We start from the raw sequence: 17,283 nt of genomic DNA on the forward strand, positions 1-17,283 counted from the left end.
AGACACACCAATATGCCCCAGACACCCAGCTGAGCTTCTGCAGTAAACAGAATAGAGATGGGGTAAGTGGGTGCAGTGGGATCAGCTGTCTTAGGCCACAACCCCGCCACATGAGCTACATTGGGAGCTCTGGTATCTTTTAGAAGCACAGGGCCTGTGCCACACAATTGATTCCTCCCATAGAGGGCAGTGGTGTAAACTCACACTGGTCAGTTCCGTGGCGGAAAGGGGGCAGAGAACAGCTGGAGCGTGGAGAAGCTGGCAGCAGCGTGGCCAGAGAGCACACGTACCTTCATGATCCCATTCCAGTTGTCCCCCGTTGACACCCTGAAGAGGGTGAGAAAGGCCATGCCGAAGTTGGTGAAGGTTGCGTGCCGGCTCAGACCTTCGCAGGGATTGTCTTCGCTGCAGTCTGCACAGAACAGAAGCAAAAGCAACACAATGAAGACAGTTCTTAACAGGGCTGGTTTACAAACAGCTCCAACTGACAATACAGCAGTGTGGCCAAGCAGCTACAGCACAGGCCGGAGACACAGGAAACCTGGGTTCTAGTTTCAGCTCTGCCCTTGACCTGCTGTGTGACCATGGGAAAATTGCTTCCTTGCTTTGTGCCTCAGTTTCCCCATCAGTACAATGGGGATAAATGATACTGACCGTGCTTTGGGATCTACTCATTAAAGATTTTATCTAAGAGCTAGGTATTATTATTATTTAGTGCTTTGCCAACTTCATTGTCAAGGTGGAGGGGAGGGAAAGAGCTTTGGAAGCATGGGTTAATAGCGCTGCAGGGTGCGGGAGTTACAAGAGGAAGATGAACCATATGGGTTTCATCTGTAGGGGCATCTCCATTGCCACACCCCTACCTTCACTAAGCTTCTTGGGACTTTACCCTACATGGAGTGTTTCTTTCTTTCATTCAATTCCATGATTTCATCTTGTACAGGATGTTGTTACGGTTTGTATCACCGGGACCCCCGCTGTGCTAGGCGCTGTACAAGCAGGACACAAAGATGGCATCTGCCCCAAGGAGCTTACAATCTGCAGCCTTGGAATCAGAGCCTAGCTTTGTGGGTGCTCCTGGAGCTCAGAAGGGCACGTTCACGTGCCCCCGGATGTTGTCCGTAGCTCATAGTTGCAGCGCAAGCCGATCGTCGGGGACGGTTCTACCTTCCTCTGTTCTCAGAGGCAACAAGCTCTTTTGCATCAGATTTTCCCCTCACCCTAATCTCCCCCAAGCAATCGCCCTGGTTTGGAGATCCAACATTTCTGTCGCACTCTAGTCAGTGTGGCCTTCACCTCAGTCTCTCCATCTCCACAAAGGGGGATAAAGATACTGCCCCCTTGTGTAAGGAGCTATGAGCTCTACTGGTGAAACGTGCTTTGGAAGAGCCGAGTGTATGACTAGGAGTAGTCCGGCTTGCTGGGCACGTGTGTAAAATCTCCGAAGACCTCCTGCAGATTAAGTAACTTGCCTTCGGTACAAACCTGATTGCATTTTCGCTCCCTCCACCCCCCACATAACAGGCAGTGCTAACTATATACCACACTGAAAATGAAGTGGAAAGAAGTAAGAACGTGTAAGCTAACTCTCCACAAATGGCTACGAACACTACTTTCCCTCTTTGCCGCTCTGCACCGTCTACTTGACTATTACTCTCTCCATTGTGTTCATTATCTTGTTTTATTTTTTTTAAACAGAGCACATTTCCCATAAGGGATATTTTACTGGAATAACATGAGCAATTTTGCTATTTTTTTCCCTGAGATTTAATATCCTAATGAATGTAAATTGCACACACCAAACATCCCCTTGTACATAAAACACAGGCTCATTAAGTTTTCATTAGGACAGGCAGCAATCCTTCTTGCAAGAGCCTTTCATTATTAGTCATTTATTTCTGAAGTGCATTAAAAAAAAAAAAAAAAAAAAGCCCGGCCACCAACCTCACTGAGGAGGGAGCTGGGCTTTTTTGTGGCAGACATGGACCAGCCGTGCTTGAGAAAAGGAAAATCAAACTGTTCCCAATAAAAGTCAGGAAGTGGAAGTGGTCTGCTGGCTGGCTGGGTGCTCATCACAGCTGGGATCAAGTCTCAATCTCCAACCACACGCAGCGATTGTTTATTGCACAGGGCTGGCATGGAGTGTGCATAGAAACGCAGCATGGATTTAGAACTGCAGAGAGGGCTGCATAGTCTTTAAGGTATTCAGGTATCTTCTGTCTAAGGACAGGTGAATAAATACTGCCACTACCAGAGATACCTGGCACGGGAATCACCACATTTTCAATGATGCTCTCTGGAGAGTTGCTGCACAAGCATAGATGTTGTAACGCACTGATCTGCGACCTAGGAGATCTGGGTTCTATTAGTGACTCTGCCACATGTGGACTGTGTGACGAGTCACTTACCTGCTCTGGGCCTCAGTTTTTCCAGCTGTAAAATGGGAAGATAAAAATATTCCTTTTGTCTGTCTTGTCTATTTAAATTGGAAACCCTTCCAGGCAGTGACCCTCTTCACTTTGTATGTGTCCGGCATCTAGCACAAGGGGGCCTGGATCTCAGGTGGATCCCTAGCTGCTACCGTAATACCATTTTTTAAAAAAACAACCGTTATTTAGACATATCAGTAGAGAGCAATGATGCGAATGATCACGTAACTCCCCAAGAGGCATTGTCTAATAGCTAAAACATGGGACTTGGAGTCAGAAGACTTAGGGATCCTTTCACAGCTGTGCCAGTGACTCGTCGGGTGACCTTGGGAAAGTCACTTCCCTTCTCTGTGCCTCAGCTTCCCCCTCTGTAAAATGGAGCTACTAACACTTCCCGATCTCCCCGTCAGGATTATGGGGAATACATATATGTAAAGTACATTGAAATCCATACACTGAAAAGCATCACAGCAGTGCAAAATACGTAACAGCATCATTAACTGCATAGCTTTCTGAAGCTCCTGCTGTTTCATATAAATACCACAGTCGGGCCCTAAGCACGGCTGTAACCCTATCAAGCCCATCTGAAAATGATCAGCCCCGCCTCTCCATCCCTATGGGCTGAGGAAGCAGCTGCTTTGGACGTTTCTGAAGCTTTGTTAGAATCATAACATGCAAAAGTGAGTCCTAAATCAAAGCTTTCAAGGCTTGCCAAGCAATGTGTGTGGGACTCCCAATCGGTGACTGTGATACCGAGGGTACACTCTGGATGTGACTCTGACACGTTGTCCCCTGGCCCTGTCACACTGGAAAGAGGACAGTGCTGTGGAGCTGGCTAGGAGACAGTCTCTCTGTTGCGTTCCTGGACTTGCTTAATGGAAGGCTGGTGATGCCCCTAGATGGGTTGTAACCTGTGAGGATTGAACATGGGGCCTAAAAGCCTGCACGCTTCTAAAAGCATGGGCTTTACCTCCTGAGCTAAAAGATGCAGCGCTGTTAGCATGAAGCAAACACCTGACTCATAGGGTATGTCGACATTGCAGCTGGGAGCATGTGTCCCAACCCAGGCAGACAGACATGTGCTAGCTCTGCTCACGCTAGCATGCTAAATAGCGGGGATATCATAGACTCATAGAATATCAGGGTTGGAAGGGACCTCAGGAGGTCATCTAGTCCCACCCCCTGCTCAAAGCAGGGCCAATTCCCAACTAAATCATCCCAGCCAGGGTGGCCTTAAAAACCTCTAAGGAAGGAGATTCCACCACCTCCCTAGGTAACGCATTCCAGTGCTTCACCACCCTCCCAGTGAAACAGTGTTTCCTAATAGCCAATCTAGACCTCCCCCGCTGCAACTTGAGACCATTGCTTCTTGTTCTGTCAGCAACTCATGGGTAGCAGCCTGACTTACCTGCCCGAGTATAAACCCTGGACCCCATGGTATATACTTGGGTGGCTCACCTACGCCGTCCCCATGGCTACTTTGCTATTTTTAGCAAGCTAGCATGCGGGTGTGTCTGTCTACCCGAGCTGGGAAACATGCTTCCAGCTGCAGCGATCACAGACCCACAGACCTCTATGTGGTCCACCCAGTAGAGGGAGCCAGAGAGCCATGTTGTGAAAACGTTATGTCTACACTGCAGTCAGAAGGGTGACTGGCGCATGTGTGGACACGCCCGAGCTAGCTCAACTCTAGCCAGCTTCAATAACAATAGCAGCAAAGCCACAACAGCGTGAGCTAGCTTCTCGAGGGGCCCGGGTGGTGTTGTATAACCTTTGCTGCCACGGCTTCACTACTCTTGTGATTTGAGCTCGTTCAATCAAAACTAGGCGCTGCAGTTACACCTCTGATCGCAGTGTCTCCTGAACTTGGTCAACAAGATAGGGTGAGCAGACAGCAAGTGTGAAAAATCAGGACAGAGGGTGGGGGGTAATAGGAGGCTATATAAGAAAAAGCCCCAAATATCAGGACTGTCCCTATAAAATAGGGACATCTGGCCACCCTACAACAAGAGCTGGTCGGGAACGGGGAAGTCACCGACCAGGATAGTGAAGGGGGGTATTCTCTCTTCCCAGGAAGCTGGGAGCAAAGCAGGACTATGCTGCCTTTCCTGTCTAACGCCTCCTGCTCTTCTTCTGGACGGCAGCACGTATGTGACTAGTTAGCCATTTCTTCTGCAGTGTCAGAGACCTCCCTTGAGCAGGGTAAATAAACGATGTCGGTGGCATAAGTCGCTAAGACGGCTGATGCTTTGTGATGACTGAGAAAGGGGGAAATGGCTCTTAGAGAACAATCTATAAACAAGACAGAATCCCAAAACCTATCGGAAAAGGAAATAATTAAGGGCAGCGGAAGATCTGAAGAGCGAGAGGTTCACTGTGGTGCTACTCCAACATAAACCTGGTTCTAAGCCAACTCTGTAAGCAGCGAACTTCCGCCTTAGTGACTATATCCCTGCAAGATTATTATATTTAGGCAGTAAACAGTTCCTCTGCAGCTGGAAGCAGGGTCAGAACTCTCTGCGTGTGTGTATGTGTGGTGTGGAAAGGGTCTGTGTTACATCCTCATGTGTCAGCTGTGACCCCAAGATCAAGAGAAAGCTTTAATCTTCAGAGCTACAGAGCCATAAAGGACCAGAGAGAGAGAGGGAGAAAACAAAGGAAACGAGAGAGACAAATAAATATCGACTGGATGAAATAAACAGTGTCAAGCACATTACTCACCTAGCTTTCCAAACAGCTCCACTCCCAGGGCAGCATAGATAAAAAACAGGAGCATAAAAAGTAGGCCAAGGTTCCCTACCTACATAAGAAGAAAGCAGAACAAGGGTCAGGCAAATTGAGGTCACAACCATAATTGCTCCATTACATTTTAAATACAAGCAAAAAAAAAAAAAAAATAAATAAAAGGGAAACAAAATGGCCAGAGGTTAATCGTTGGGCCGCTCTCTAGAGAAGCCTTCCGGGTACCCTTTCTCTTTCCGGTGGTTTTGTCCACTTCAGCCACCCCCACCCACAGGTGTTTTGTGTCTTAGCTACTGTCGGTGTCTGTGTAGGACCCTCCTACCCCCACCTGCTCAGTGTGCTGCTTTAGGGCCCAACTCCACCAAGCACAGAATGGGACTTAAGCATGTGCTTTTGGTTCAGCATGTGCTGAAGTGCTGGGCTGAATCGGGGCCTTGGTTTGGATTTTTAGCCCTTTCGTGGTTTGATAAAGTTTATTTTATGGTGATTAAGGGCAAGAGTTTCAAAAATAAGACACTGAAATGAGGCGCCTCAATTCCTATGCAGGCACGTGCCTTATTTCAAAAGCTCCCTCTGACCCCAGGGGAGGGTCAACAGTGACCTTTAATGTTTCCTGGCTGTGTCCTGTTATTGCAATCAGTGGGTTAAATCGCCAGCCACTGGGTAAAACCCTCCTGGTTAAATCTCATTTGCAGCGTTTCTTCTAATGGAAAATAAAAAACCAGGGCCCCCAGCCTAAGCAAGCGGTCTGAGAATCCAGCTTTGGATTTCATTGCCAACTGAGAATGGGCAGGGTCCCTATCTCTTCCTCAAGAAGAAACACAGACCCTGAATCGGTGTCCAAACTTATACCTGTCCTGTTCACGGGTTTAACTGGTAACTCAGACTCAAAAGGATTCCTACCTGAGCTTGGCTGTTCTTGGGGCTTCCCCACAAGATCTTCCATTGCAAGTTCCCTCTGGGCTTGCTGGAGCTCACTGAACCCATCTGTAAGTGTGACTTAGTAGGAACTACCCTGAATCTTAATGCACACGAAGTCTTAAAAATTGCTCTGTATTTCCTAGATCGGTTTTATATATAGGATTTTTTATATATCGGTTATAAGGTGGCAGATTCTCAATCATTTTTCACGGCTCTGCTGCTGTTATTAATTATGGTGCTTAAAAGTGTGCTAGGTACCACAAAACAGTCAAAAGAGGCAGCCCCTGGCTTACCCAGCTCACAGTCTAAGTAGAGACATGATGTGATGACGGAAAACAAAGCAGAGGTAGGGAAGGGGAATAAGGAAGAGGGTTACAAATCCAAGGCTAGGTCTACATTACCCGCCTGAATCAGCGGGTAGAAATCAATCTCTCGGGGATCGAATTATCGAGTCTCGTCGGGACGCAACAATCGATCCCCAAATCGATGCTCTTACTCCACCAGCGGAGGTGGGAGTAAGCGCCGTCGACGGGGAGCCGCGGAGGTCGATTTTGCCGCCGTCCTCACAGCGGGGTAAGTCGGCTCCAATAGGTCGAATTCAGCTACGCTATTCGCGTAGCTGAATTTGCGTATCTTAAATCGACCCCCCCATGTAGTGAAGACCTGCCCCAAGATAGCCTACTGGTAGTTCCCATCTTGGTATCCTACCCCTCCATATACATATCGGCCTGTAGCTTCAGTGATGTGTCAATGGAAAGATGAATAACAGTGTTCCTCACAAACACCAGAACTGCAGCTCGGAAAATCTCCCAGTGTAATTCCAGCGCAATTAGCCAAGTCATGTTTTGTGGTCACCAGTTTATGAGCTTTGAAGATGACATGTGTGGATATTATCTCTAACAGCGAGCCCTGGCTTCACTACCCCGATGACACCCGGCTCGCAAAAGAGGAGAGCCAAGAAATGGCTCGACTCCAGCCGAGACTTTGCCAGTAAAAACTGCCTGATGTGGCCGCGCAGCCTTCCCGACGTGCAGAGATGTGTCTGGCTGATGGCTGCGCATGGTGAGCAATGAACTCAGCAGCTCTCCCCTTACTCCTGAGCTTGTCTGTGGGTTACGTCACGGCGCTGTGTTAAACAGGAGCGTGCCTCAAGCTATTGGAAAGAGAGGGCTTCGGGGATCCATTGCCCCTGCAGATGCTGAAGTCTGAAGAAGAAATCAGAGGCCCATTCCAGCTGAGGAGGTGGGGGAGAGAGGGAGGGGGGAAGTTGGCCAAAGAAAACTGCAGAACAGCATAGGAGGGGCACTGTGTACATGGCCTTGGGTGAGTCATTTCACCTCTGTAACTAAACATACCCATCTGCAGTCCCTTTGTTGGGAGGTAATTGAGGTCAGCCCAGCACTCGGGAGAGCCAGAGAGGACAGGCACTAGAGAAGGGCTAAATATGTTGTTGTGATGAACAAGGCAGGTGAGATCGCGTCCAGAAACTCTTCTACAGCAGGCAGGGCCTGGGATGCCTTCACTGGGCTCTCCAGGAGCAACAGACACTCGTGATCCAGCTAATCTTCTAACAACAGCCAGCAATCATTGGCCTGGCAGCCAGCGACCTGAGGCAGGGTTACTGAAGGCGGTTCTGCCCTGGCAGTTCAGCACAGGCTCTGTTTATCCGCCGGCCTCCCCCTGACCTGTGCTGGGCCTGTCTGAACCCAGTGTAAAAAAGCAACAAATAACCCACCCGTCTGCCCCCGCTGGCAGCCAGTGCGTCATTAGTCATTCGCTGCGGCTCCAATGTCAACGGGCAGAGGTCACGCGCTGCCAGGGAGCAGTCAGGGTGGGGAGGAGCCCGAAGCCCCAGGAGGCTGTCTTGTGGAGCTGCCCCCTCTGAAACAAACGGGGGATGCAGCCACAGAGCCCGCAGATCAGGGGCAGGAGAGGGCCATTTGTTCTCCCCCCGGATTCTCTCTCCCCAGCAGCCTGGTCCCACCTCCCTAGCTGGGGAACATCTCGGAGAGGGACTTTGCTGGGCACAGAGAGGCTCCCAGACAGGGTAATTCAGCCTAAACTTGCCTGGCCTTTTCAGTGGATTCCCCATGGGGCTATGGGGGACAGTCCACAGAGCGCACACATCCCCCTGGCTGGTCCCTTCCCCAGCGTGGGGCTGGGGGACAGGGAGCGGGATGCTGCTGTTCCACACAGTCAAGGGAGATCCAAGCACGGATGGCTCTGGCAGGTCACTTGACACCCTATTTGCCTCCCATTTGTATCTCCAACCACTGGGAGCCTTGAACTAACATGCTAAGGGTGAGCAGCGAGGGGGAAATCCAGCAGCTTTCCTGAGAACATCCAGGAGGACTCCATAGAACTGAGTACGTCCCCCAAAGGCATGGGCTTAGCATACACTGGGATGGATGGCTTGGGGCCTCGCTCTGCTTTGGATTCTCAGGACATCACCGTCCTTAGTACTGCAGTGAGGGGCGTCTTTTGGTTCCAGCTATTCGATTTAATCAAATCTAGTTGCTGTGGTAGCTAAGCACCAGTGGGCTGGGGATCAGGGTTCTGGGTTCCCAGCGGTGCCACAGACCTTTGATGACCTTAAACCGCTGCGTGCCTCAGTTTCCCCACCCACAGAACGAGGATACAGCTGCGCGCTACCTCACAGGAGTTTTCGGAGGCTATTTTCATTAAAGGGTCAGCTGTGCCCTGAAGGTGCAGCCCTGCACTGGGTGCCATGGGGAGGCCCAGTGCCTCCCAGGCAGTGCAGAGGCTATGCTGAGGTGGCAGTGTTGTCTCCTCTGAGCTGGGCCCACCCTGTTGGTGAAAGGATGTCGAGGCTGAGACTCATGCCCGTATTCTGCTCCCTCCAAGGCCACTGACTTGCTGTGTGAACCTGGAGCAAGTGGGTCTTATAACCTCTCTCTGGGCCTGATCCAAGGCCCAGTGACGTCAAAGGGTGGTCTCATGATGTCTTCAATGGGCTGTGGATTAGGCCCGTTGTGTGTCAGTTCCCCCTCTGTATCTAACAGGGTGACTGGTACGTACCCTCCTGGGCGAAGCACTTTGAGAGACTCAGATGGAAAGTGCTCCAGAAGTGCGAATATGATTGTTATTAGAGCAGGATGCTATCTCCCGGCCCACAGCTGACAGGACGTAGAGTCAAAACCAAGCCCTACAGAGCGTTGTGACTGACCTCCTCCTCTCCACCCTCTGCCGGTCGGTTCCGTGAGAGGCGTTCAAGGGCCTCCTCTCTCCTGCTCCTGAAACCTGCTTCAGCACCTCCAGGACCTCTCGCTGCTCTGACTCAATTATTTCCACCCTGCCAGCCCACCCCTTGGTATTTCAGCTGTCCTTGCAGACAACGCCCAGGGGCACCCCGGGATGCCTGTGACGAGCAATGTCTCACAAAGCTAAGCCTCTGACAATCCTTTCCCAGGACAATGGGTCCTGATCTTTTCCTGCCAGCTCCCGCCATGCAAAGCAATAACTCCGGAATTAGGGAAATGCCGGCTAATTTACGCAAAGTCCTAGGCGAAGGTGCCAGATCGACAGCCTGGGAGGCTGCAGTGCTCTGCGTATCTACACGATTACTTCAGGGCAGTCAACTGCATTGCATTGCTCCACCAAAGCCTGCCCAAGCATTGCTCCGCCAACGTCTCTTGGCCCAGTTCTAGACTCGCTTACATTTTTGTTTCCCTTCCCTGTCCCCCCACCCCCGACTTTTCCTCCTTTCTTTTTCTTCTCACTTTTCTTTCCTTCCGGCTGGGAGCTAACCACTGATCTCGTCTAGTGCCAATAAGCCAACAGTTCTTTTCAGAATGGGTGGCCAATAATGGTCTGAGCTGCAAAAGAGCCCCTTTGTTCCCCTATTATGGGACAGGATTAAAAAAGAGGGACTGGTCATTTTTCACTGCAGCCTGTATCATTTGGAATAATTCAGTCAAGACTCCCCCCCCCCTTTTTTATTGACTAAACAAATTTAAGGGCCAAGCATGGACCTGACTTAGAAACAACTCCATTGACTTCAATGGGGCTCCACATCAGCACTGAGTATTTAACCTCTCCCAGCTGTTGTCAGCTGCAGGTCCCACCCTCAAGCCATTTTTGTTCCCCTTCTCTGGGCCTTTACGATCGCCGTATATTTCCAGGGTATGGTAACACTCGACTATTGTTTAGATCATATAATCCCCTTTAGACAACAGTAGTAATGCCTTTAAAAGCTGCACCCGAAATCACCATGGGAGCTGCTGCCCCTAGAAGAGTTAAACTCCCAGACAGCAGCAAACTGTAGCCTGTGTCCTTCAGCAGAAAGAAGCATGGAACAGGGAGTTCTTCACATTTTTCTTGGCACAGAATCTCTGTTGTACGGAGTTCCAAGCTTTGAAGAAAAGAAGGGGGTATGTTGTCCAATCCTGGGTTTAATTAATGTGCATTCCACAGATGAAGTAAAAAAAAGAACCCAGATCTTCTAGACAGATTGGACCAGATTTTGCTCTCAGCCACAGAAGTGAAAATCTAGAGTCGCTCCAACGGAATTAGAGTTGTGTGACTGAGCAGAATCTAACCCACCGTGGGGGATACAAAGGAAAATCAAACAGTTCAACTTGCAACAAATGATCTCTTTTAGCTGCGCTATTGTGCCTCATGTTTCTGCAAATGTCTCACTTCCACAGTAGACATTAATGGTATTTAGTAAATTGTGGTTATGGCCCGAAAAGTGAGTATGTAAAAATGGCATCCGTTGCGCCCTATGTATTTGTCAGCTGTTTCTGTTTGTGTTTTTGACAGCAAAGGCCCCACATTGTGCTACCGACAGCACTGCTAGGGCTGAATTTCGTTTTGCCTCCTCCATCAGGAGCAATGCTGGCAACTGATTGCAAACGCTTTCTGACCGGTGATTTATAAGAGAACAGTTATACAGACTGACCTGGGTAAGCTGGGCTCACTCAAACAACATGGGTTTTAACACAGCCAAAATGCCAGGTCATACATCTAGGAACAAAGAATGTAGGTCACACTTATAAGATGGGTTATTGTAGCCTGGAAAGCAGTGATTCTGAAAAGGAATTGAGGTGAATGTGAGTTCCCAGTGTGATGCTTTAGCTAAGGGGGCAAAAGCAATCTTTGCATATATACTCAGGGGAATTTCAAAGCAGGAGTAGGGCAGTGGTATTACCTCTGGATACGGTATTAGTGACATCATTACTGGGAGGGGTGTACAGGGGTGACATCCACACTCGAAAAAGGATGTGGAAAAACTGGGAAGGGTTCAGAAAAAAAGCTACAAGAAGAACTCAAGCTCTGGAGAACCCGCCTCACACAGTGCGAGATAAGAAACTCAATCTATTTAGCTGATTCAAAAGCAGGTTAAGAGGTGGCTTGACCACAGTCAACAAATACCTACATAAGGAAGAGATTTCTGACAGAAGACAGCTCGTTAATTTAGCAGAAAAAGGCATAATGAGATCCAACGGAAACAGAAGCAGGACACATTCAGAGAAATAAGGTGCACATTTTTAACAATGAGGTTATTTAACTCTCCATGGGAAAAAGTTACCTAAGGATGTGGTGGATTCTCCATCACTTTCAATCTATAAATCAAGACTAAGATATCTTTCTACAAGAGATGTTATATCACCGACAGAAGTTACAGATACTGCGTCGTGAAGTTCTTTGCCCTGGCTTATGCAGGAGGTCACACTAAATGATCATGATGGAAAACTTGAGCTATGGTTAGTAATGTCTCGTGAATGATGTCAGTTTACCTCACGTTAAGCTGGAGTAACACTGTCGCTTTGGGATCTGCATTAGCATACCTGGGAGCAGAATTTGGCTCTATATATGTAAAAGCTGCAAGTCCACAGTAGGGATTCTTCCCCTGCCAATGAGGCTATTTCACTGGGCTTTTTTAACTCTCCTCCACTGTATGATTTGCTCATTCTGCATTTTTAAAAATTCCTCTTCTCCTAGGACGCTCATAGCGCAGCGGGGCAAAGATCGATATTGTCTTTGTGGTGACCCTGGACACGTCACTAGATATCTTTATTGATTGGTCAACTGAGCTGTGAAATTGGAAAACACAGGTTCATCACTGAAAAAGAGATGATGCCTTAGGTAAAACCACCACAAAACAGACAGACAAGGACAGGTCCAAGCCACAGAGTTGGATCTGGAATTGAACCTCCAAAATGTTTGCTGGGGGTTTGACCCATTATGAATATTAGGGCTGTGATTGGGCGCAGGGGTGAGGGACCGCTACCTTTTCAAGGTCTTTCCCCTGACCACTGCTTCTTTGCCTCACTTCTCCTAGACTACCACTTTAAGAGCAGTGCATGATGGGAACTCTTCCTGGCTTTAAGGCGGAGTGTTTTCATTAGATGCTCAGTCTGGAAGTTCTAGGGGAGGAGAAAGGTATTTTATGGCGGCAGCAGGATTTCTCTTCCCCCCTCACTTATTCTGACGTTCATTAATATTAATGAACTGGGATTGTGGATTTTGGCACAGGCTGAGTCCGTGCATTTTGGATTCTGAGGACTCCCCATCTCAGTGGCCAGCTACGAAACGTGGATTCAAAGGCCAGCATCCCCAAAGTTCAGGGGTGCTTTGTTCTGCAGGGGGAGAACAAGCTCAGCTCTCCCGATAAGTAATACAAACGAATAGGAAACGGACAAAAATCACCCTCGAAAAAGGAAACGAAATCGATTGTAATGCCAACATTTGGTAATTCATTGTTATTAGTACTGCATGAGAGTGCTGGAAAGGGCTAATTCAACCAACTCCAAGACAGACGTCTTCAAAAGCTGCAGCAGCACCCATACAAATGGAATTCCCCTCTCTAGACGTTTAACAAGCAGGCGCAAAAGAGTTACGCAGACGGATACATTAGGGTCAGAAATGTCTCCTTGCGCTTCAGATCCTGGGTGCAGCTTTAAGCAGTGCAACGTTATTAGGGTTGAAGATGGGGAGAAAGATTTTCCAAGTCCCCTTCCTCCTTTCCCCAACTTTTACTTTAATGACAGGTGGTGGTTTTATCAGCAAGGTTCCCAGGGATTTCACATTAACACAAAATTTGGTTTGCGTGTCACAAGCAAAAAACCTGGCCTCAAGTGCCCCTTTTGTTTTTTTTAAAAAAAGTTCTGTAATCACATGGGCTTTCAAAAGAAAAAGAATATACACAAATAAATTGCTTTTTTGAAATGCCAACGCAGGGGTCGGGTTTGTAAATTCCAGGCTTTCTTCTCAGCCAAAGCCCATTGTTGAAAGCAAAGTCTGAATACCAAAGAGCAATTGGCTTAGATTAAGAACATCTTTTAAGGCAGCGGTGAAGGATAAACAGAGCTTTCCAAGAAAAAGAAACTTCTGTTTTTCAGTTCAGGTTGGAGAGACTGGGGGTTTGTCTATATGGAGAAATGTACCGGATGCCGGTACAATTATACCTCTATTACTATCCCAGCACAATTAAACCTCTGTAGCTAGCCGGTACAACTCCCATGTAGACACACTTATTCTAAAAGCAGCAGGCACATAGGATGTTATACCAGAGTAGATACAGTAGATATACAGCATCATTACACTGGTATAGTTCCACTGGTAAATTTCCCTGTGTAGAGAAGCCCTAACAAAGTTGTATGAGTTACTGAGGCCCAGTTCTCCACAGGCTTGTACCAGCACTTACTGCCTGTAATAAAGTGAGTGCAAGACACTGTCATTCTGATCTGGGAGCATTTTAAACCCACTTTGCTCAGGTGTATATGAGAGCACAAGGCACAGGGCAGGGGAAAATCACACTTTCCTCTACAGCACTGGCAGGATTGTCAACCGCAGGCATTCAAAAATCAGGAGCCAGGTGACCAAACAAAAAAAAAAAAAAAATCATGAGATGAGATTTTTTTGGGGGAAAAAAAAACTAAAAAAAACCCCTAACACAAAATGTTGGGTTCTTTTTATTTGCCTTCTGGATTTTGACCTTTTAGGGATCATGCTTTCATGCTTCCCCCAACAACCATGAGAGCTAGACGCTTGCTCTTTTAAAAATGAAAGCGGAGATTCTCCCATAAAGAAACTCAGGATTTTAAGGAAATCATCATATATTGACAGTCAATCTAGTGCACATTTAGAGTCCTTTAACTCCAATGCTTTCATCAGCAGGTTCCTCGGTCGACCCCAATCTCTCTCAGTCTTTTCAGGTTGTCTCCCTTTATTCCAAGTCAAAAACGTTTGTGACCTCTCCCATTTATGACAGAAGTAAGAGCAAACCATGCATCGAGAAGGGGGGATTTGATAGCTGCTTTCAACTACCTGAAGGGGGGTTCCAAAGAGGATGGATCTAGACTGTTCTCAGTGGTACCAGATGACAGAACAAGGAGTAATGGTCTCAAGTTGCAGTGGGGGAGGTTTAGGTTGGATATTAGGAAAAACTTTTTCACTAGGAGGGTGGTGAAGCACTGGAATGGGTTCCCTAGGGAGGTGGTGGAATCTCCATCCTTAGAGGTTTTTAAGGCCCGGCTTGACAAAGCCCTGGCTGGAATGATTTAGTTGGAGATTGGTCCTGCTTTGAGCAGGGGGTTGGACTAGATGACCTCCTGAGGTCCCTTCCAACCCTGATATTCTATGATTCTATGATCAGTGATAATGATGCTAAGCCTATGTAATTATTGGGGTGTGCATTTTGAGAGTTGGCAGAATTTGACCTTCCAGGATATGGGGGTGTGGGGAGTAGGGGAGAGAGTGGTGGGTCTGGGTGACCTTTTGCAGACATGAAAGGGGCAGAGGTACTACGATAACCACAACATCTGATCTCACAAACATGGAAGATTTTGGTTGCCCTGCAGTTATTCTGGAAATTTTCTTTTCTTTTGTAATTGTAATGAAACGTTCAGCGCCCTACACTCGAACCGGTGTGATGCATCAGTTGAGAAGCACTGGTCCACCCTTGACTCCCCAATTCTGTATTTTATAAGAACTTTGCTTACAAAGATTGAGGGGTAGATTTTGCTCTTAGATCTGCACGGTTGACCTCTAACGCCAACACTCTGCTTTTGTCGCCAAGCCCAGAACTCCTGGGGATTGCATGCACGCAAGGGGCTAGAACATTGGGGAGCAAGATCTACCCTGCAGTCTCTGAGGGCAGAACGTTTGCCTGCGGTTCTCAGCAGAACCATTTGTATCAATGTAGAATATGAAGACTATCACCAGGACCAGCATCTCCTACAACATGCAGCACAAAAACTGAATCCACAAGAGAAATCAAACTCTTCTGTACCTGTTTGGCGTGGTGGATCAAGTCCCCGGACTTACCTGGGGTAGCGCCTGCACCACTGTGTCCAAGAGAGCTCGCATCCCTGTGGCCATTTTGAGCAGTTTCAACACTACAATGAGAAACAAAACTGAAGCACCAGGGCTGGGAAACATTTTTTATGTAAACACCAGAAACCTATTCAAGGAAGAAGAGTGGAACAGACGCTGTGGGGTGAGTTCTCCTCTCTCTAGCCACTTCATTAATGTCAGTGGAGTGACTCCACATTTACACCCATTGAGGAGGAGGATCAGGCCCTACGTTTATAAATACGGCATGCAGGGACAGGGATCTAAGTATATTCCCCTCCATGGTATGTACAACAGAATGGGGGAACTTCTGGGCCTAATCCCTCGTGTCCTTTCCTAAGCGAATGGGAGCAGACAGTAACCTTCAAAGTCAATTCTCCTCCTTGCCCCCTTGCAGCTGAAGTCTAGGAAAGGTGCCTCACTTTTGGTATGATCCCCCTCTTCTAAGGAGGAGACTAGGATGGGGGAAATCTACCAGTTCTTCCTCTTGTGTGCTCCCACTGCAGATCTTTTCCCACAAGAGGTCTGGGACCCTGGGTTTGAATTAGAGATGGGCCATGAAATCTGGGCATGTTGTGTTTTGTAGTCCAGTGGACCAGCTTACCTCTATTATATTCACTGCTTTGCATTATAGTCCGCTTTATTATATTCAGCAGCAATGCAAGGAACCTACAGGCTTGTATCCTGTAAGTCATTGGCTTCAGCAGTTAGCATGAGGCTTGAGGCCTATGAACTTTGGCATAGACAAACTTAGGTAACTTGTGAGTTTGGGGGAATTGGAAGTAGAGCGTAGGGGGGAATTTTGTCCATAAAGATATCAGTCAACCACAGAACATGAACTAATACCGGCTTCTGGCAGGTTTTGGACGAAACATCCGACCGCAAGAGTGCCATGGCAATGAATTGACGTATATGATAATGGGGTGAAATCATAAATAGACTAACCTATAGAAGAAGGACACCTTAACATTGGTAAGGGGAGGAAATACAAATAAGGAAGAGGGGAGAAACCCCTATTGAATATGCATTAGACATGGTAACATCAGCATAACATATTATAAAAGTGGCACCCCAACCTGGGGCAGTAGGAGAGAGAGATGGAGCCCTTGGGAGGGGCCAGAATGATGGTCACTGGTGAAGATGAGGAGGGTGACGGGGATGAGGAAGATAATGGCTAACATTTCAGTTGTTCTGCAAAGAATGGTGTGAGTATGGATGTTCCGATGTACTTTCTGTATTATCTCCATCTACCTTACTGAGTTAGAGTGTGTGTAAATGTATTAATAAATTATTTGCTAAATGTATTAATAAATTATTTATTTGTAAATATAAAAAAGTTTCTATAGTGTGCATGTTGCACCTGTGCATATCGGGGGTACCAACTATATAATAATTTTAATAATACTGGGCCAGATCTTGGGACAAGAACCTGTCATCCCTCAAATGATAACTGGGAATATTTATCCATGATCAGGCTACAGTTTTGAATCAAAACCCTGCAGCCCGGAACCATCCCTAGGTCTGAATCAAACTCAAATGACCTAGAAATGAAACAATGGGCCGAATTCATCCCTGACGCAACCCTACTGGCTTCTATGGAATCACCCCGGAGATCAGGCATTGTCGCTGAAGAGGCTCCAGGCTGGAAAGGCAAGTCTTACCTCTTGCTATGCGTAGCACCCGCATGATGCGTATGATCGTGGGATTGATAGGCAGCGCGGCATTCATTTCAATTTCCTCCAGCGTGATGCCCATGATTGAGAGGAGAACTATGGCCAGGTCCAGCTGGTTCCACCTAGCAGGGTACAGGTGGGAAAGACAAAAACACACACTTCAAAGGAGCGTCATGGACAGAGTTGTTAGGATGATGCCC

General features: G+C 47.6%; 1 protein-coding gene across 1 annotated transcript in view; it reads right to left on the reverse strand.

Moving 5' to 3' along the window:
• CACNA1H (calcium voltage-gated channel subunit alpha1 H) overlaps positions 1–17,283 on the reverse strand; it is a 206,842-nt gene that overhangs the window by 17,913 nt on the left and 171,646 nt on the right. Inside the window, exons 26-29 of the mRNA XM_054042758.1 lie at positions 17,072–17,205; positions 15,384–15,454; positions 5,151–5,229; positions 291–412 (exon numbers count right to left, since the gene is read on the reverse strand). Of these exons, the coding sequence (XP_053898733.1) occupies positions 291–412; positions 5,151–5,229; positions 15,384–15,454; positions 17,072–17,205 (406 nt within the window). The remainder of the gene's footprint in view (positions 1–290; positions 413–5,150; positions 5,230–15,383; positions 15,455–17,071; positions 17,206–17,283) is intronic.

This window comes from Malaclemys terrapin, chromosome 10 (genome assembly GCF_027887155.1).
Source record: "Malaclemys terrapin pileata isolate rMalTer1 chromosome 10, rMalTer1.hap1, whole genome shotgun sequence".
Classification (NCBI taxonomy): Eukaryota; Metazoa; Chordata; order Testudines; family Emydidae; genus Malaclemys; species Malaclemys terrapin.